This window comes from Brachyhypopomus gauderio, chromosome 9 (genome assembly GCF_052324685.1).
Source record: "Brachyhypopomus gauderio isolate BG-103 chromosome 9, BGAUD_0.2, whole genome shotgun sequence".
NCBI classification, from domain to species: domain Eukaryota; kingdom Metazoa; phylum Chordata; class Actinopteri; order Gymnotiformes; family Hypopomidae; genus Brachyhypopomus; species Brachyhypopomus gauderio.
The window spans coordinates 3,898,291-3,920,226 of record NC_135219.1 but is presented as its reverse complement, the minus strand read 5'-3'; the positions used below and the strand labels follow the sequence as shown (position 1 = coordinate 3,920,226).

Below are 21,936 nucleotides of genomic sequence, written 5' to 3'. Positions count from 1 at the left end.
GAGAGTGACGCAAGATCAAATTGTGTGTGTGTGTGTGTGTGTGTGTGTGTGTGTGTGTGTGTGTGTGTGTGTGTGTGTGCGTGCGCGCGCACACATCCTTCTCTGTGTGTGTTTAATAATTATACAGGGAGTGAGCTGTGAATTTGGAACTGGTGAAATTCGGTGTGTACACTTGCAGCATGTGAAAGAGAATTGGGGGTGGGGTTGCCAATAGGGGTCAGAGGTCGGAGTGAAGGATGCAGTTTTGTGGAGGATGAGAGTGCTGAAGCTGAGCTGGCCTTGTCTGTTTTCTTTCTCTGTCTCTTTCTCTCTCTCTCTCCCTCTCTCTTTAAGTGTCACTGTCTCTCTAAATCTCCCTTACTTTCCCTTTCTATCCCTCTCTCTATCTCTCTGTCTGTTGTAGGTGGGGTAGGTGGGAGGGGGAGGGGGTGTAGGTGGGGCAGGTGGGGTAGGTGGGAGGGGGAGGGGGAGGGGGTGTAGGTGGGGCAGGTGGGGTAGGTGGGAGGGGGAGGGGGTGTAGGTGGGGCAGGTGGGGTAGGTGGGAGGGGGAGGGGGTGTAGGTGGGGCAGGTGGGGTAGGTGGGGTAGGTGGGAGGGAGCAACAGAGGAAAAGAGGGAATGCAGCAGAAATGGGAGAGACGTGTGAGGCGGTTGAAGGCACGGCCTGCGTACGGCAGCTGAGAGGCACGTCACGGCCGCTGTAGCGCTTCAGATGAAATAACGTGAGTGAAGTGTGTTTGCTCTGAGTCGCCCAGTTGTAAAAGTATATGTGTTTGTTTTCTCTGTCTGTCTAAATGCTTTTCAGAAAAATGTGTGGTAGGCTGTCAAATATCAGTTTTATTGACTAACCCAGTCCTGACCTTGTTCAAGCACATCACTTTCTACTAATCCCAATATAAAGATCTATAGTGCCCTCTGCAGGAGTGCACAATGCATTCTGGGAGTTTGGTGGACGTTGGATTGAGTGAGGGGGTTTAATAATGACGCTGGACCTGGTGCTGTTACCATAGTTACCATAGTTTGCCAGTTAGCCTGCTGGTTTCAGCCTGCATGTCAGACCTGCAGTGGTCTACATGCAGGCCTGTGTTTGTCCTATGTTTGTCCTGTGTTTGTCCTATGTTTGTCCTATGTTTGTCCTGTGTTTGTCCTATGTTTGTCCTATGTTTGTCCTGTGTTTGTCCTATGTTTGTCCTGTGTTTGTCCTGTGTTTGTCCTGTGTTTGTCCTGTGCTTGTCCTGGGCTTGTCCTATGTTTGTCCTGTGTTTGTCCTGTGCTTGTTCGGTGACTGTGGAGGCCAATCGAGTACAGTGAACAGTGAATTGTTGTGTTCAAGAAACGAGTCTGAGATGATTTGTGCTTTATGACATGGTGTGTTATCCTGCTGGAAGTAGCCATCAGAAGATGGTACACTGTGGTTATAAAGGGATGGACATGGTCAGTATCAATACTCAGGTAGGCTGTGGCGTTGACACGATGCTCAATTGGTACTAATGGGACCAAAGTGTCCCATTTACTCTACACCAGGGCTATTCAGCTGACGGCCCGCGGGCCAGAACCCATCTCCCCATAAATAATAATAAATATTTGATAAACCGCCGTAAAAATAAATAACATTTTATTTGCAACATTTTACGTTCACATTTATGTTCGCGAATTTACGTTTTTCCAATCTTCTATTGTCCAATTTTGGTGATCCTGTGTGAATTGTATCCTCAGTCTTCAGTTCTTCTGTTCTTAGCTGACAGGCGTGGCACCCGCTGAGTTGATGCCATGTGATTGGCTGACTCTACATTTGCATTAACGAGTAGTTAGACAGGTGTACCTAATAAAGTGGCTGGTGAGTGTATGTTTGTAGACACCTTTGTCAGTGTGTTCAATCATCTTTGGCAGACAGGGAGTCTGACCCCGCGGTCTCGGGCAGGCTGGGCCGACCTGATCTCGCTCTTTCTGTGTGTGTGTGTGTGTGTGTGTGTGTGTGTGTGTGTGTGTGTGTGTGTGTGTTTGTGCGTGTGTGTGTGTGTGTGTGTGTGTGTGTGTGCACGTGCAAAGGGTGATCAGAATATTCTCTCAGTAAATGTTTGTCCTGTGTGTGTGTGTGTGTGTGTGTATGTTTTTGCTGCCCAAAATAAAATAGACTTCTTTGTTATAACAACAACAACAACAATAAAAACAATAACATTGACAACAATAAGAATAACTTTTATTTATTTAGCACCTTTATCATTCCTAAAAATGCTTTCCAAGATGTTAACAAAAACAAAATGCAAGCAGTAAGAAAACAGACAGAAACAAACTACTGATCCAGAAGTAATGATCCAGAACAGACAATGATAACAAAGCAGAAGACTGACAATCCAGAACAATAATAACACAGCAGAACTTCCAATCCAGAACAATGATAACAGTAGAACTGCCAATCCAGAACAATGATAACAGCAGAACTTCCAATCCAGAACAATGATAACAGCAGAACTGCCAATCCAGAACAATGATAACAGCAGAACTGCCAATCCAGAACAATGATAACGCAGCAGAAAACCGACAATCCTGACAAAAATCTTGACAGCAGCATAGCCTATGAAAACAAATATATATACTGTATGTACTGTACATAAAATACTATATATATATATATATATATATATATATATATATATATATATATATATATATATATATATATATATATATATATTGTGTATAACATACTGTTTATATACTGTCTATAAAATATGAAAACAAATATATATACTGTATGTACTGTACATAAAATACTATATATATATATATATATATATATATATATTATGGCAAGCCGTTCAGGAAAAAACTATATATATATAGAATGACTGCTAAGTCTGAATATATGGAATGAAACCTGAGAATATGGAATGAAGTCTGAATATATGGAATGAAAGTCTGAATATATGGAATGAAACCTGAGAATATGGAATGAAGTCTGAATATATGGAATGAAACCTGAGAATATGGAACGAAAGTCTGAATATATGGAATGAAAGTCTGAATATATGGAACGAAAATCTGAATATATGGAACGAAAGTCTGAATATATGGAATGAAAACCTGAATATATGGAATGAAAGTCTGAATATATGGAATGAAACCTGACATCACTTGCGCCATTTTGTGCTTTCAGTTTGTGGTACCAGGTATGGTGGCAGGCTCGTTTGTTTGGCAGCATTTTGGGTACCCGGCAGAAATGATAAATGGCAAGAGAGTGACTGATAAGACACTGACCATACAAACATTGTATGAAAATAATTCCGTACACCGCGGCCAATACGAGCACGATACAGAGACATTTACAGCAGCACCACAGCTCAGTACTCAGATCAACATATCTCACTTGGTAGCAGGGACAGAAAGGCGCTTTGGCAAGTTGAGACAGCAGGATATCGGGAGCAGTGTGGCGACGTTAATATTCTTAAAAATGAACATGGCAGTGTAGTTGCAGCAAATTCAGTGACATACTTGGTCAGGCTCTGTTTGCACTATTTGCACTCTGTAGCCCAGAGCCGGAGTGGCTAATCGGGAGATTCGGGAGGATTCCCGATGGGCCGGCTCATGTCAATCTCTAGTTTGGGCCGATTGGGAGGGGGAAATAATTTTGGGCCGGATTTGGGCATGAAACTCCCGGGCTGAAAAAGTGTCCCACTCCGGCCCTGCTGTAGCCTATTGACAGAGAAAAACTTTTTGCACATAATAAAGTGAGTCCCCGCTTAACGACAGGTCTGGTTGACGGACCGGAGTTACGACCAACTTTTTATGTTATTTTGTGCGGTGCGCGGAGGAGCAGTGGCAGCACAGTGGAGTGTTGTGCACGAGAACATTGTTCGTTTTTGTATTTACGATCAAAGCGTATCTAAATCTGGGGTCGCGATTAACGACAGACTTTTCGGTCTAACACCGTCGTTAAGCGGGGACTCGCTGTATTGTTTGCGCTTGAAAAAATGAGAAATATTTTTATTTATTTTATTTTAACTTTTATGAAATTTTATTTTAATTTCAATTTGTAGGACAAGTTTATTAAGTTCATGCTTGCATCATGCATGTTAAGAGTTCTAATAAAACATTTCAAAATGCATGTGTAACTCAGTTAAATAAAAGTATGTTGTCTAGTCATATAATGTCATTTTAGTTTCCTTAAAATCTCGTCACGTCTCGTTCTCGTGAACCCAATATAGTGTATCGTCACACCCCTAGCAGTAATCCTCAGTATGGAGGAGATGATAAACACCCTGACCAGTGCACGACCTATGGTGGCGTACTGCTTACAAGCAGAATAAATAGAACATTTCTCCATAGTACTGCTGGCTAGCATGCTATCAGCGGTGATTCGCTTGATTCGGAGCTGCGGTTTGCAGGGTTGCCACACATCTGATTTCTCACGCTGAAAAAAATCTAGTTTATTTATCTCTGATCTACATCTATGATTCAATGAGTTACTAGTTCGCTCTGGCGCCAACACTGGTGATCGATCGATTTAAGCCTGGTTTATACTTGACGCGTTGCGAGCGTCGAGGGTCCGCAGCAAAAATGATGTAATCGCAGTGGCTCCGTCCATGCGCGAGGGTCTCGCACGTTGTCGATTCGCGAGGTTGTACACGCAATGAACAAAGTCATGTTTGCAGGGTTCATACACCTTTATAAGGTGGAATTAAAGCACTTGTACGTCACTTTCAAGGTCCAGTTCAATATTTCCCAGTACGTTAAACTTAATTAAGTTAAATATTTATACATATACTCAAAATGATTCGAAATAATTCGCTTTTAATCACATTATTTAATGGTTGTTTATTTTCAAAACGCCCAATCTTAACGTCTTCACGTTCTCTCATGTTTCGTCCTGGAATTACAAGAGGCTCATATTTGTTAATTTAATACAAGAGAACTGTTCAGTCAGACAGATATATGTTGTGAAACGAAGTAGTTACAATTTCCTATAATTACCACAAACTGAAAACACAAAACGGCGCGAGTGCGTCAAAGACGTCAGTTTTCATTCCATATATTCAGGTTTTCATTCCATATATTCAGACTTTCATTCCATATATTCAGACTTTCATTCCATATATTCAGGTTTTCATTCTATATATTCAGGTTTTCATTCCATATATTCAGACTTTCATTCCATATATTCAGACTTTCATTCAATATATTCAGACTTTCATTCCATATATTCAGGTTTTCATTCAATATATTCAGACTTTCATTCAATATATTCAGACTTTCATTCCATATATTCAGACTTTCATTCAATATATTCAGACTTTCATTCCATATATTCAGACTTTCATTCCATATATTCAGGCTTTCATTCCATATATTCAGACTTTCATTCAATATATTCAGACTTTCATTCCATATATTCAGACTTTCATTCAATATATTCAGACTTTCATTCCATATATTCAGGTTTTCATTCCATATATTCAGACTTTCAAGTGGTGAAAGTCTGAATATATGGAATGAAATCTGACGTCATCGACGCACTCGCGCCATTTTGTGCTTTCAGTTTGTGAACTGGGTATGGCGGCAGGCTGCTCGTTATGAGTGAGGCATCTCGTAATTCAGGGAAAATTTCTCCATAGTAGTTGGCTAGCGTGCTATCAGCTGTGACTGGCCTGATTCGGAGGTGCAGTTTGTATGTGTAATCATACTTCATGTTCAGATTCACACTGAAATCGTCAGAACATTACACCAGAAGCGGTAACCGCATCGCATGATGCGGCACAAAGGGCTTCCATACGGGAAGATAAACCTCTCAGTCCTCCTCAAACTGAATAGTGTGCAGATCCGCGCAGCACGGACGGGTTACCTGCGCAGTACACTGTGTCTGGACATACATACTGACTGACAACACGGCGCACATCAGCTGATCAGTGGGCCGCGCAGAGCGGGTCCATAGTTTACATCAGTGACTGTGTTTCAGCCATTCACACAGATATATATGCACTATTACAATACTACTGAATGAATGGCACTGTATGAATGTTCTGTAGGTCCAGTCGTATTGCACAAGTCACCGTCCGCGCTGTGCGGACATGCACACTGGTTCGGTTTGAGGAGGACTGTGAGAGTTGTATCTTCCCATATGGAAGCCCTTTGAACATGAGTAAATTTACACAAACACCGCAGCTCCGAATCAAGCGAATCACCGCTGATAGCATGCTAGCCAGCAGTACTATGGAGAAATGTTCTATTTATTCTGCTTGTAAGCAGTACGCCACCATAGGTCGTGCACTGGTCAGGGTGTTTATCATCTCCTCCATACTGAGGATTACTGCTAGGGGTGTGACGATACACTATAGGCCTATTGGGTTCACGAGAACGAGACGTGACGAGATTTTAAGGAAACTAAAATGACAAATTATATGACTGGACAACATACTTTTATTTAACTGAGTTACACATGCATTTTGAAATGTTTTATTAGAACTCTTAACATGCATGATGCAAGCATGAACTTAATAAACTTGTCCTACAAATTGAAATTAAAATAAAATTTCATAAAAGTTAAAATAAAATAAATTAAAATATTTCTCCTTTTTTCAAGCGCAAACAATACAGCGAGTCCCCGCTTAACGACGGTGTTAGACCGAAAAGTCTGTCGTTAATCGCGACCCCAGATTTAGATACGCTTTGATCGTAAATACAAAAACGAACAATGTTCTCGTGCACAACACTCCACTGTGCTGCCACTGCTCCTCCGCGCACCGCACAAAATAACATAAAAAGTTGGTCGTAACTCCGGTCCGTCAACCAGACCCGTCGTTAAGCGGGGACTCACTTTATTATGTGCAAAACAAAAAGTTTTTCTCTGTCAATAGGCTACAGAGTGCAAATAGTGCAAACAGAGCCTGACCAAGTATGTCACTGAATTTGCTGCAACTACACTGCCATGTTAATTTTTAAGAATATTAACATCCCCACACTGCTCCCGATATCTTTTACTGTCTCAACTTGCCAAAGCGCCGTTCTGTCCCTGCTACCAAGTGAGATATGTTGATCTGAGTACTGAGCTGTGGTGCTGCTGTAAATGTCTCTGTATCGTGCTCGTATTGGCCGCGGTGTACGGAATTATTTTCATACAATGTTTGTATATGGTCAGTGTCTTATCAGTCACTGCATTTATCATTTCTGCCGGGTACCCAAAATGCTGCCAAACAAACGAGCCTGCTGCCATACCTGGTACCAAAAACTGAAAGCACAAAATGGCGCAAGTGACGTCAGGTTTCATTCCATATATTCAGGTTTTCATTCCATATATTCAGACTTTCGTTCCATATATTCAGACTTTCATTCCATATATTCAGACTTTCATTCCATATATTCAGGTTTTCATTCCATATATTCAGACTTTCATTCCATATATTCAGACTTTCATTCCATATATTCAGGTTTCATTCCATATATTCAGACTTTCATTCCATATATTCAGGTTTTCATTCCATATATTCAGACTTTCGTTCCATATTCTCAGGTTTCATTCCATATATTCAGACTTTCATTCCATATATTCAGACTTCATTCCATATTCTCAGGTTTCATTCCATATATTCAGACTTTCATTCCATATATTCAGACTTCATTCCATATATTCAGACTTCATTCCATATATTCAGACTTAGCAGTCATTCTATATATATAGTTTTTTCCTGAACGGCTTGCCATAATATATATATATATATATATATATATATATATATATATATATATATATATATATATATATATATATATATATATATATATATTGTGTATAACATACTGTTTATATACTGTCTATAAAATATGGTAAATATAGTAAAAATACTCAAAATACTGAGTTCAGATGAAATTCAGGTTATGTTGAAATTCGGGATACTTTGGAAGAGCAAACAAACTCGGAGCTAATCGAACATCATCTCGCCAATCACAATCTCAGAGGTCAGTGAGAGGCGTGTCTTTCTGCCTTCCTGTAAGGGTTTGGCGTGTCAGCAGCATGTAAGCGGCACTAAGTGGCATCTGTGCCACATAATCGTGGCACTTAGTGTGGCTACTTGACTGTGGCATCTGCTGTCCAGAAAAGCCACCTGCCTCTGCTGACAGGCATCTAAAGACTCTTTTGGGTGACTTAGCAAATCGGCCACTCGCTTAAATCATCCCGACAAGCCCCGAATTGCCATTTGTTGCATTTGTTGAATGAAGATAGTTCATAACTTTTGTTTGTAAATTATGCCAGCTAGCCAGCTCTAAATGACTAGTTCAGAATACTGTTTGGCGATAACATCAAATTTAGATTATAGGAGGGTACATGAATCTACAGAAGTACACAATTAACGACAACACTGTAAATTTAAAGGATTTATTTATCAGTGAATGCTCATGTTGTCCACGCCATCAGCGTAATTTAAACCACGGTGTGCGAGTGGCATCGCATTTGTAGGATTTGTGCGAATGAAGATAGTTGATAACTTTCGTTTGTTCATTGTTTTTGTTATGCTAGTTAGCCATAAACTATGAACTTGCACACGATAAAAGTAGCTTTGTATTGGTTAGCATTATTAGTCTAGCTATTTTTCTTAGCCTGAATCCAGTAGTGAGGAAAATAAACAACGTGGAGAAAGATCTGGTGACGATCAACATTGAATTAAAAAGCCGCATCAGCCATCATCTACCGAGCGGCTCCTGCCACTGCGAGGGACTTTCATGCCATTGGAAGTCATCTGCTTTGTGCCACCAGCCTTTCATTGTTCACACTTTTAAATGACACCTGCCGAATCACACTGTCTCGAGGGATAACACCCATAACATCGGTTTAATGCATTAGTGTGTCCACTTTTTCTGTTCTTTTTTCATTTTCTGCTGAGCCAGCCAATCACATGTCACCAGGCAGCCCGAACCCTCCTGCTTATCGTGCCTTTAAACAGTCACGTGTGTCTCAGCAGTCTGAACCCCCCAAACATACTTATCGTGCCTTTAAACAGTCACGTGTGACTCAGCAGTCTGAACCCCCCAAACCCTGCTTATCGTGCCTTTAAACAGGCTTGTCGCTGCAATGTATTTTCAGAGCTTTTTCTCCACGCGACAGCCTCCTCTCTTTCTCTACTCCTCTCCACTCCTCCCTTTCTCTCCTCCTCTCCACTCCTCCCTTTCTCTCCTCCTCTCCTCACCCTCCCTCCACCTCTCTCAGTTTTTCCTCTTGGTTGAGTGGTACATGAGACTGTATGTGTTCCAGTGTGGGGCTCTGCCCAGTGTGTTTGTGTGTACTTGCGCGCGTGCGCGTGTGTGTGTGTGTGTGTGGGCAGGTAACGGCTGGTCGGGATGGTTATATAACATGTTCCTGATCCCACACAAATTTGGCTTGTGCAAGACCTCATTCTGGATCTCCTGCACATGCGTGTCTCCTAGTCTCGGCCACATGCTTTTCAGATCCCGTTAAGCTGGGGTACAGTCATTCACAACTCATTCACACTGTGAATCATACATGCATAATATGTGTGATCTCTTGTGTGGGGAGCGGCAAATACAGGCAGTGACTGTGGCAAACAGGAAATGACCTCATTCAGTGGCTCCAGGATAGAGAAGGACCAGAATATTTTTTATTGTCCCATTTGTAAGAGAGAGAAGCACGTCCCCATTTCCCATCAAAACTCCTAATGCTCCCAGTATCTCAATTTCAGTGTTATTTCAATGTCCAGTTTCTAAATACTGGAATCTCTGTGGGCTAATGGAGTAAAGTGCACATGATTGAGGCGGTGTGTGATACGCTAGGGGACTTGAGCGAGTGTTCATGTATGATGAGCTAGGGGACTTGAGCGAGAGTACGTGTGATGAACTAGGGAACATGACTGAGGGGACTTGACTGAGGGTATATGGGTGATGAACTGGGAACATGAGTGAGTGTACGTGTCTGATGAACTAAGGGACATGAGTGAGGGGACTTGAGCGAGGATAGATGTGTGATGAACTAGGGGACTTGATTGAGTACGTGTGTGATGAACTAGGGCACATCACTGAGGGGACTTGAGTGAGGGTACATGTGTGATGAACTAGGGGACTTGAATGAGGGTATGTGTGTGATGAACAAGGGGAAGTGAGCGAGGAGACTTGAGCTTTCATGAACTGGCCGTTGAAGGACACACCTTTTATTCTGCAAGCATTTATTCCTGAAAGCATTCCAGGGCTCTTCAGCGCGCGGTGCTGGGTGGCGTGGAGCACCTCTGAGCTCTCTTCAGCCTTGTGCGGAGAGCGGCAAGACCTCGCTCTCCACATCACCCCGCTCTTTTGAACCCAAGCCCTTGCCTCGTGGCCTTCAGAGTGAACCTAGCTGAGATGCATTTGGTTTATGCTGCATTTGAATTCAGGAGCTCGAGCGGTGGATGGTGCTTTTGAATTCACGTTGACGGAATTGCGGGTTCGTTCTCCATCGCTCAGCTGCTTCTCGGCTCTTTCCTCACATTCTTCAGGCTTCCTCTCCACATTCTGATACGCCTAAAGAAATCTGACAGTGAGTCGTGACCTCATTGTATTGATTTTTGCTTTGTTATTGATGGTCTGTATGTAACTCATAAAGAGATCTTTTTTTAAAGGAAAGGCATGGTGTGTTTTAGTCAGTGATACAAGCTGGTTTTGTATGTCCAAAATGAAACCCTAACTACGCCAGCCGCATCTTTCACATTGCTCTCGTATACTGAAAACAGTTCTCAGAATGTGCTGGTGCATCCATAAACCATCAGGCTGTGAATTGTGAACTTAGTCCACAGCTTGTGTAGTGGATGTATTTATTTCTTTAAGGTTAGGAGTGAAGTAGGATGTACTGCTATGTACTGCTGAGGGCTGAGATCACACGCCTTCCACTGGCAGGAGGGAGAGTATTCCAGTGTATTAGTGTAATACACAGTAAAAATAAATAGTAAATACAGTCTAATAGCAGCATAATGCTGCTACACGTAATGCTATGAGTCCAGGAGTGGCACAGGCACTGTGGGCTGTGGTGGTCAGCACAGCTGGGGTTCACCTGCAGCTCAGTTGAGGTCATGGTACTGCTCTTCCTCCCAGCCGCATCCTCCTCTTCCTCGTCCATCAGGTCCTGTTTCTGTTTTACAGCAATTAACAACACGGATCTTGCTCTCATGGTTACTCACATGACCTTTGGAAAAGGTCATTTTGCGTTTTGCCTGTTTTATGTCTCTTATTTCTTTGCATGGGCACAGTAGGTTAGGGAAAACCTGTTTTAGTTTTTGTTTCTGTTGACGTTAGAATTCTGTTGGGTCCCCCAATTTGAAGGCTTAATGGCCTGAGAGTTTATTGTGAACTTTGACTGAGAATTGTGCGCCCATCTTCAATAATGGTGCAAGAAGTCGGGACCTACTGCCAGACTGCAGCACTTGTGAAACGCTTCAGTAAAGTGGAGGTTTTGCCTGGTTGAAGAGAGAGGAACGTCAGAAATCGTTATCAGACTCTGGGATGTGAATGGATGCAGTGTGTCAGTAATCTGTATCAGACTTTGTGATGTGAATGAATGCAGTGTCAGTAATCTGTATCAGACTCTGGGGTGAGTTGAACTGGTTATAGTATATTTGGATGAATTTAGCCTTCTTTGCTCAGTGCCACATCATAGAGCTGGATTGATTTGGCATTTGTAATTTATTTTCTTCAAAAATGCTAATGCAAGCTAAATAATTACTGAACATGTTACTGAAGTCGGTTTCTCTCTCTTTCTCCCACCCACTGGATCTCTTTCTTGGTGTGTGTGTGTGTGTGTGTGTGTGTGTGTGTGTGTGTGTGTGTGACAGTGATTTAAATCTACTGTCAAGTGATTTTCTTTCTTTTTGGAAAGTACACTGATCATGCAACATTCACCTTTGGCTTCTGCATTAATCCCAGTGCTGTTGGCTTCTCACTGAGGCCGTTTATCATGCATTCTGAATTTTGCAAGTGCTCATGAAACACAATGAGTTTTCATGTGTGTGTGTGTGTGTGTGTGTGTGTGTGTGTGTGTGTGTGTGTGTGTGTGTGTGTGTGTGTGTGTGTGTGTGTGTGTGTGTGTGAACACCTTTATTGTGTGTGTGTGTGTATGTATGTACATGTGTATATATTCATGTTTGGGGTGTGTGTGTGTGTGTGTGTGTGTGTGTGTGCAGAGTAAGTTGGTGATGGAGGGATTCCGGAGCTTGCGTGAAGGTGAGCAGGTGGAGTTTACCTTTAAGAGGTCCAGCAAAGGCCTGGAGTCGCTCAGGGTAACCGGGCCGGGTGGGGGCCCCTGTTCTGGCAGTGACCGATGCCCCAAAGGGAAGGCCCCGCCCCTTAGCCGCAAACCAAAGCGAGACCGGTGAGTTTCTGAGCACTCTGGGATATGTAGTTTTCTAGAAAGTGATTGCCATTGCCAAACTGTATTCCTGCCTAAGGCTGTAATAGAATGAAAATGAAGGTCAGTTATTTTTCTATATAGATGAGTGGTCACATACATATGAAAGGTAGTTCAATATAAAGGGGCTTTTATACATTTTCTGGGAGATCAAAATAGGAAACGATTTCTCAGTTCATTTTCAAGGACCTTTCAAATTCTATTTATTTTAATGTAATGTAATCTAGTTACAGGTGATATTCATGGGAAATGCATTTAATATGATACATTTGAAAAAATCATATGCATAAAGCATTCACCAATAATTTGATTGCAAATTTCACAAGATTATTCCTTACACCCTTTTTACATTAGGTTCTGTCAAATGAGAAACCAGCAGATGTGGCAAAATGTAGAGATAAAAAAACATGTCTTAAAAAAATACAACAGCACAAAATACAATATAAGGATTTGAAATTTTATATGCAGGTGTTGTAGTGTTTTGTTGAGCTTTACTTCCAAAAACAGAAACATTAACCATGTGTGTAATTTTGCAAACACATTTAGACAAAGGAGTGAAAAACATTACGTATATATAAAAATATATTACAAAATAGACAAAAATAGAATAATGCACTCATGTAACACAGCCATACCCACTCATGTAACACAGCTGTACCCACTCATGTAACACAGCTGTACCCACTCATGTAACACAGCTGTACCCACTCATATAACACACCTGTACCCACTCATGTAACACAGCTGTACCCACTCATGTAACACAGCCATACCTGCTCATGTAACACAGCTGTACCCACTCATATAACACAGCTGTACCCACTCATGTAACACAGTTATTTTACAACTTGTTTTGGTCATCAAAACACATGACAGAGTCTATGACATATGACATTGCTGGTGTATGGTGTGTTCGGTCCTTGGATGTAGATACAGACAGAGGGGAGTGCAGCTGAGAAGTACACTTAAGGTGTGTTTAGTCAGTGATGTTTAATTACTAACTGTGAATTTGTTTAGTGCAAAATATTTAACAGCATTTATTCTAACTAACCTTTGCAGCTCTCTTTCTTTTATTTGAACATTTTACATATAGACACACACACATACAAACACACACACACACACACACACACACACACACACAATGTAGGAGATCTTCCTTTCCACAGCTTAGTCTGCCATCGATGTTCTATTTGGGAGAAGTCATTGATTAAGTCGATCGCCTGGTGCCAGTTGCCATGGTGATATTACAGAATGATTATCAATTGAATAAGGCTTTCAGGCAGTTGCATTAAAGCTATTTTTAATCATGCATGTGTGTGTGTGTGTGTGTGTGTGTGTGTGTGTGTGTGTGTGTGTGTGTGTGTGTGTGTGTGTGTGTGTGTGTGTGTGTGTGTGTGTGTGTGTGTTCTGTTGTAAATCAAGGTTTAATTGGGTTGCACCATGGAGGAGTTCTGACCTTTAACAGTTTAACAGGATAAAAAAACCATCTAAAACTTATGAAGTGTGTGACATTTGACATTTTTGTGACATCAAAAAAATTTTTTTCTCCATGTAATTAAAAGATCTTCTGCAGTAATAGTTTCTAAAGATTCTTAGTGAACACATTTATTAACCTCATCGTGTTAGCAATATGGGTAAATGTAAAGCACTTTCCTATGGGATGAAGACCAATTGCGTTTATGGTTTGGTATTTTATTTTGCGGGTTTCTAGATCCAGATGCTATTTCAGTCAGAGATGCAGTTGTGAAGATTACGAACGTAAGAGCACCATCACTGACTGGAGCGGCTGATCCGAAGCCTGTGTCAGTTTGACAGAACTGCCCCAGGGTTCACTGTAGGCACGAAACACCCAGAGACTCCACACTAGCCCACTGGTGTTCAGGGCTATCCTGGAGGTAGTCTGTATTTATGTTTCTTGATTTAATGTTTAGATGCATTCAGTATTTAAGGTTTAGATAGTATTCTCCCCGTACTGTGTCAGCAGTGACGGGAGTCAGTCGATGTGGTTTAAAGGAGATCTGGGGTGAGATTCAGTTTGTGGTTTGCATTTCTAGTTACCAATGTCTTCATTACTAGTTATCGATTATTTCGTTGCTAGTTAGCGATTATTTCGCTGCTTGTTAGCGATGTTAACCCTGCAGGTCCTGTACAAAAGTTTAACTAAAACCAAAGCTTGAACTCCAAACGCATTGTGGCAGAACTGCATTCTGGGTAAAGGGTATATTTTGTACCCTTGGACAGTAGGTTCGATTATTTTGCCTAATAACTTCTGTGCTAAGTGTTGGGACATCATGTGGGTTGTCATGTAGTGTGGCTGGATCTGGGCGTCCCATGGTGGTCTGGCCTGTTTTCTACTGTTGGTTGATATAAATGTAAACACTTCCTTTGTTCCTTGTTGCTTCTGATATGTCTGAATTTAGAAAGAGTAAACAAAAAGCCTAACCCTAACTAACAAAGATCTACACACACCTAATCTCTCTCTCTCTCTCTCTCTCTCTCTCTCACTCACTCACTCTCGCTCTCTCTCTCACACATACACACACATCTAATCTGCCTCTCGCTCTCTCTCTCTCTCTCTCACTCACACACATACACACACATGTAATTTAATGTATTGGTTTACAGTACTAGTACTAATATTGCAAAATTTACATTTAAACAGTAGACAATTCTACAGATGTCATCTTGTGATATATATAACCCCCCTTAGATGCTGTTAGTTATGAAATAAGGTGAAAGTCTGTATATTGTAGGAATGGTTGCCATGGTTTCAGCCCTACTGAGACTTGGCACAGAAGTGGTTAATGTAAATGCTGTCATCTGGGGCGGCACGCATTCTATGCCTGGCAGGACTGATCTGGAAACAGTTAAGTGAAAGCCTTGAAAACCTCTGTCAGTAGTTTATCTAAATGCAACAGTGCACCCTGATCAGCTGGGTACTTGAAAACTTTGTCCTGCACTGCTGCCCAGAGAGCGTGAGCTCACACTGCCTCCGTGTCTGCGTGCAGAGGGCTCGTTTGGGTCCTCTCGTCCAGACCTGTCAGACATCCTCTATGCTTCGGTTATTGAATAATTCCTAGCTACGTTGAGACGGTGAGGTCTACCGTCGTGTTCTGGTTAAAACTTTGCGCAGAATCAGAATATTCTTCAGTATTGGGTAGATTATATGACACTCTTGTTTCATTTGAGGATAAAGCACTCTTTAAGTGTCCTGACATTTGTGTACTTCTCATATATCCAAGTGTCCAACTTTATAGCAAACCAGATATCCAGCATAAAAAACAGAACTAGCATCAATTTAAATTTAATTAGACCAGAAGCATTTTCTTTTCTCCAGCTTTTTGATGAAGCAAGAAGAAGAAGGAGATATTAATCCACACTTAACCCTGCAAGATCAGTAGGCTACGGGGTAAAGACTTAACTGTCCTTTACTCTTTTGTCACTAATGCTTTCCACCCCTCCTCCTTTTGAAGTTCAGTATTTAACTAAACAAAAATTAGTAACTGTAATTGAAAAGTAACTTGGAGGAAATCAACCTCTAATTTGGTGGATTTTGAAAAATCATTGCAGATAACAGATAAGTGTAAAATAAGTCTCGCTTTGATTTAAATTGCCCATTAAGAGAGCAATCAAGTGTGGTTTAATAATATTCATGTTGTGTTCACATATCTAAAAATAGTTCAGAAAAAGATTCGTAATATGTTCCACTTATTTACCTGCTTGGTTAAAAAGCATTCCTTAAGTGCTTATAATGGCATTCCTTATACTACCTCTCATAATAAATTAACAATTTAATATTTGCTGAATTCGTTGGTTATTAAATATTAGGTGATTTCTTGTGAAATAAAAGCACTTTATTCCACTTAACCTAGAGAGACGAGTTATTCTTGTGAAGAACTAACAAAAAATGTAGCTTGGATGTATAATACTTTGTGGTTTAAAATATAATAAAAGGTTATGGAGAACATTGAATTTGGATTATGTCACACAATTGATTGGAAATTGAGTATTTATAGAAATTGAGTATTTATAGAAATACTTTTATAAAAATAAAGGAATGAGGTTTATATAAACACCTTGAGTTTTTTTTAACAGACAACATTTACCTAAAACCAACAGCATTAATATAATAATGAATACTGTACATTTGAAATGAACACTATACATTTGAAATGAACAGTGTTTTCAGAGAACACTATATGTTTTAAATGAACACTACATTTTTAATTAACACTGTTTTAATGGAACATCATGTTTTAAATGAACACTATATCTTTAAATTAACACTGTTTTAAATTAACACTATGGTGTTTTAATTGAACACTATCTTTAAATGAACACTATATGTTGTAAATGAACACTGTTTTAAATGAACACTATATGTTGTAAATGAACACTATGTGTTTTAAATGAACACTATATCTTTAAATGAACACTATGTGTTTTAAATGAACACTATGGTGTTTTAATTGAACACTATATCTTTAAATGAACACTATGTGTTTTAAATGAACACTATGGTGTTTTAATTGAACACTATATCTTTAAATGAACACTGTGTTTAAAACGAACACTGGTGTTTTAATTGAACACTATACATTTTGAATGTTGCCAGCATCCTTCACTTTCATTTTTATATATAGTTAAGCACATTATCAGATTTTCCTCCTAATGTAGTTAGGACTTTGTTATTCAGATTCAGTATTTTCTCTAGTCTTTCTCAATTAATGTCCATATTAGATTCAAACAAACATTAAATTAGATAAAAGATTTTAACAACTAAATATGTCTTTTTTTTTTTGTCTATTTACAACTGGTTGTGTACTGTTCTATACTGTAAACTGAAGCACGCTCAGTCTAATGGCCCCTGTATGAAATGTCCAGTCAACCCGGCGGTCAGTGAGATTTTTCTCTTTTTTTGGCAGTCTTTGCTGTATTGTGAAATCTGATCATCTATATTTAGACCTTCACCAACCCCCTCCTTACCGAGCACCGTAGCAACCATGGGCTCCTTAGTAACGCACGGTGATAGAATTCACAGCACTGTGCCTGTTTCAAGTACTTTATCTGTTTGAACCTCAGTGTAAGAGGTCGAAATTCCTTTTCACACAGTTCTTATTACTGGAACATGAATGGTAAAAACTGATCCTAGGTCAGGGTTTTTACTGTAAGACGTGTGTCACATATGGCCTATGATTTTTGCTTGTAGATGGCAAACAGAAATTGTAACTTCACGTTAAACTTGATTTACCTGACACCTTGGTAACTGGTAATCGATGAAGTTCATTCAACATTAAACTTGGACAAAGAACACATTTGAGCTGTGGATAGTGAACACTAAATATTATGACAAAACTGTGCAAAAGTGTTGCTTTAATAAGCCTACTCTAGCCTTTATTTCACACTTGTCAATGGGCCACAGTATGGGTAAAGGTGTAGACCAGGCGTACTCAACAAAATTTGTCCGCGGTCCAATTTTGGCAGATACCTGTGACCTGAGGTCCGGTGCGGCGGGGGTGGCGAACGTTGTTGAGCGGGGGGGGGGGCGTTTATACTTTCGCGAGCGTCATTGCAGTGTTCTCCGAAACGATATGTGGTAGAAACACCCCTCAAAACAGGGGAATGAACATTTACCTGACCAATTTTAATGTTGCTATGTGCTTCAGGTTTGAAAAGTGCTGGAATTTAGGTTAAAGTACTTTAAAATGCTTGAAATTGTAACTACTTGGTTTCACAACAAATATCTGTTTGACTGAATAGTTCGCGCGCGAAGTTACAAAATTCGAGAGGTGCACGACCTCGCGAACCGACACAGCGATTACGTCATTTTCGCCGCGCGGACCCTCGCAGGCAGGCAGGGGTGGCGAACGTAACACTCGTGACGGAGTGTTTTTTCAATAGCCCTGAAATAAATGCTCCGGTTTTGTTTTGGTCCGTATCCGGTTAATCAGGAATGAGATTGGGTCCGGACAGGACTGCGTTCGGGTCCGGATCCGGACCGCGGTCCGCCAGTTGAGTACCCCTGGTGTAGACAATACCTGCTTTCTGCTGGTATGATAAAACGGCAGTCATCTGTGATCCACTGTGTTCTACTGCCCCCTGATGGACAAACAGTATGCTTACAGCATGCTCTGGTGCTGCTCTGTAAACAGAGTCTGAACTGGTACTTTTTAAAGAGTAGAAACTTTGAGGATACCTGGGTATCAAGATCACTTACCTCACTGCCCCTGACTGCCTCTAACTGCCCCTGACTGCCTCTAACTGCCACTGACTGCCTCTTACTGCCCCTGACTGCCTCTCACTGCTTCTCACATCTTAAACATGGTGCTACATGCTTCATAATATTTGATGGGTTCTTTAGTTAGGAACAAAATCAGCAAACTGCTAGCATCATTAACAAATACAGTGAGCCTACAGCAACCTAAACAGCCTTTGTAAATACATGTCTACAAACCTCTCTCAACTTGCTCAAACTGGTCTTAATAACGGTCACATAGTTCTTAATAAACATCTCCCTGACTAGTCCTTGTGTTTGAGAATACAGTGTGATTCACTATTAAAGTACACGTCTCCACTGTGGGCAGCGGTTCAGGGTGTGATTTGAACAGGTTGTGAGAGCCTATAGCCATGTACCTTTTGTATAATAGCTAAATTACGTTGCTGTTGACTTCCTGTGTTTGTTGTGATTTGGGCCTGTGGATACCGATCACACATGATCCAGTAGATACAGATCACATAGGAATTGGTGCTATATTAGAAATGAATGTTTGCACCCAGCCTTAGTAATGGACAGTTCTGGCAAATAACTATTCCTGGATCAAAGTTCATGTTTTTTCTTCACTTAACCTCAGACCTCAGAATGTTAACATTAGTATACAGAGTGATGTCATGATGACCTCTTGTTTCTAATGGTAATTGACAAGTCACAGGATGTTTGGACAACGTATTAGTAGTCATTATTTATTTAGCGTGTGTGTGTGTGTGTGTGTGTGTGTGTGTGTGTGTGTGTGTGTGTGTCTGTGTGTCTGTGTTTCAGGTGTTACAACTGTGGAGGCCTGGACCACCATGCTAAAGAGTGCGGCCTGCCACCTCAGCCAAAGAAATGCCACTACTGTCAGAGTGTAATGCACATGGTGGCCCAGTGTCCCCACAAGGGGGCGCTGCCACCCTCCAGTTCTCAGGACCCCCACCCCTCCACTGCCTCCACCCAGTCCCAGGAGGAGGGGAGTCGGTCTGGGTCTTCTCCCCAAGAAGGCCCCTCTTCTCCTCCAGAAGAACCACCTCAACGTGGAGCTCACTCCCAGCGTTGGAGGAAATCTCGAGATTGACTGCAAGCTCGCCTCTGAACTTTGACCTTTCACCTCATTCTGAGAGAGCCTGGATCCAGCATTGTCTACCTCACACGCTCGAGTAACAAGGGAGGTCCTCTCTTCCCATGCAGCTATGGCAACGGTCAATGGATCTATACATGTGTGTTTGTTAGGGTGGGTGTGTGTGGGTGTGTGTGTGTGTGTGTGTGGGGGGGGGGGGGGGGGGGTGTGCTTGTTTGAGGCCTTGACTTGCCCTCTATGCAAATACAGCACAAGTTTTTGGGGGGTAACTAAGGTGTGTGTGAGTGAGTGTGTGTTTTTGGGTGGGTAACTGAGGTGTGTGTATGTGAGTGTGTGTTTATGTCTCAAATAGTCAAGACTAAACGCAGAGAAAATGGACACTGAAATGAATGTGAATGTGAGTTGTAATGTTTATGTTTGGTCTTAAACCTCATGTGGTCTTTAAGCAGATTATTCAACAGTTCACTTTTATCAGTCTTACAGAGGTTCAAATCAGAAGAATGTCTTTTTCCTTTGTACATATCCTATTACATCACCTCTCATCAAAGCATTCCACAATTGCACAATATGATGTTCTCTTCCTGATGTCACAATTGTGATGTCACAATCCTTTGTGACTTCATGAACCTTTGTGACTTCAGTTGTAGATCATCCAGTTACTAACAGCTGCTCAGAATCCCCTGTAACTGAAACATAATAGGTGCGTGTGTGTCTGTGTGTGCGTGTGTACGGAGGCGCACAGGTGTAGGCGCAAACGCATGGCACTCATGTGCAGCAAGACAGATATGTTGGCTTTGTCTGACCTTGAGATCAAAGATGTTGGCTTGGCGTGTTTTCCTCCAAGCTCAATATTAGCCGTGTGTTCAGAGCTATCCAGAAGTCCTTATTTCTGCAGATCTCATGTAGGCTACGATGAGCGGGACTAACCCATGCTTGTGTTTAAAGGCATTATATCTGTAGTCTAGGTTCCGTTTAATTCTTGCCTAGTGACTGACAGTACCACATTTAAAACGGAAAACATAAGGCATTAATATATGTGTTTTAAGATTTTATGAAAAAAGTATCAAGTTTTTTTGTATCATATATTGAAAAATATATAGGTAGGTGACTGACACATTGTACAGTGCTAAGGGATTTTGTTTATTAGTTTTGGTTTACTCGGTTTTGGTCAAATAGTCATTGAATCAAACTTACATCGTAGGCCCCAGGCCCCCTCTGTGGCCCTCCGTGGCCCTCTCAGTCCAGTTAACCCCACTCCGCTTTCTTTTCACTCCACCCTTTTCATCTTGTGCCCCCTATGATGGAGTGATGCCATACTGCCCCGATGCCTTTTAATAGAGAGACCAGAGTTTATTCAGTGACTCAGCCGACCATGCGGGCAACTGGAAGCTTAGAGCCCTAAGCACACAGGGCAGAAGCGAACGGTCTCGACCCTCTAAACCGAGGCCATCACGTCACGCTCAGTGGTTCACACAGCGATCTTCCCTCTGAAACTCCAAGCTCATGTAATCGTGTGTTGTGGCGTTCAGCACCTGCGTTGGAAAGGCTGTGTTGTAGACAGCATGGAGGCTGCGTGTGGAGGTGCTCCGCTCGTCTGAGTTTGGAGGAGACTGCTGCTGTCTCTCGGCTATAAATATTCGGAGCTTTTATTCGCTGCTGTGACACGGTGTCATTCAGCATTGAAAACATTTCGACAGCTTTATCTGGGACTTTATCTAGACGCTCACTGTGGCATTGAGTTGGTCACGAGGGCCTGCTCCGGGAGTCGTACGCGGGCGAACTCACGGCTCCGTGTTAGTCAGGTGCTCACTGTAAGTTCGTCCATTGAGTTTTATGCCACTTGGCCTTGGGGGAGAAACCGTAGCACCAGTGCTGCTGAATAAACTCCTTGTACCACTTGTACCAGTACCAACTCACGTGCTGTGTGCACTGCTGAGATTTTTAAAGAATGAAGAAAAATTTTACAAATGCAACTGCTCGGTAACACACCCCCCCCCCCCCCCCCCCCCCCCCATATTTGGCGCACACAGCTACTGTGAAAAATGCATTCGGTTTAGCAATACTGTGCTGTCCCCGTAATGCCAGTCTGAAAGCCGATTTGGACAAATGTCTTGAAACATGGCGAGTGTTTTAAGTAGATTGCTTTAGTGACCTGGGCATTAAACATCCTCCCAAGTCCTCACTGGAGCACCTAGACAACTCAGGTGTTGGTGTGAGAGCACGTACGGCC

At 41.6% G+C, this 21,936-nt stretch overlaps 1 protein-coding gene across 2 annotated transcripts in view; it reads left to right on the top strand.

Annotated features, from left to right (window-relative positions):
- The window catches only part of lin28b (lin-28 homolog B (C. elegans)), a 41,096-nt gene extending 19,409 nt beyond the window's left edge, over positions 1-21,687 (top strand). For both annotated transcript variants that reach the window (XM_077016535.1, XM_077016536.1), the window contains 2 exons: positions 12,149-12,336; positions 19,412-21,687. In XM_077016535.1, the coding sequence (XP_076872650.1) occupies positions 12,149-12,336; positions 19,412-19,703 (480 nt within the window). In that variant the 3' untranslated portion in view covers positions 19,704-21,687. The remainder of the gene's footprint in view (positions 1-12,148; positions 12,337-19,411) is intronic.
- Positions 21,688-21,936: the final 249 nt, after the last annotated feature.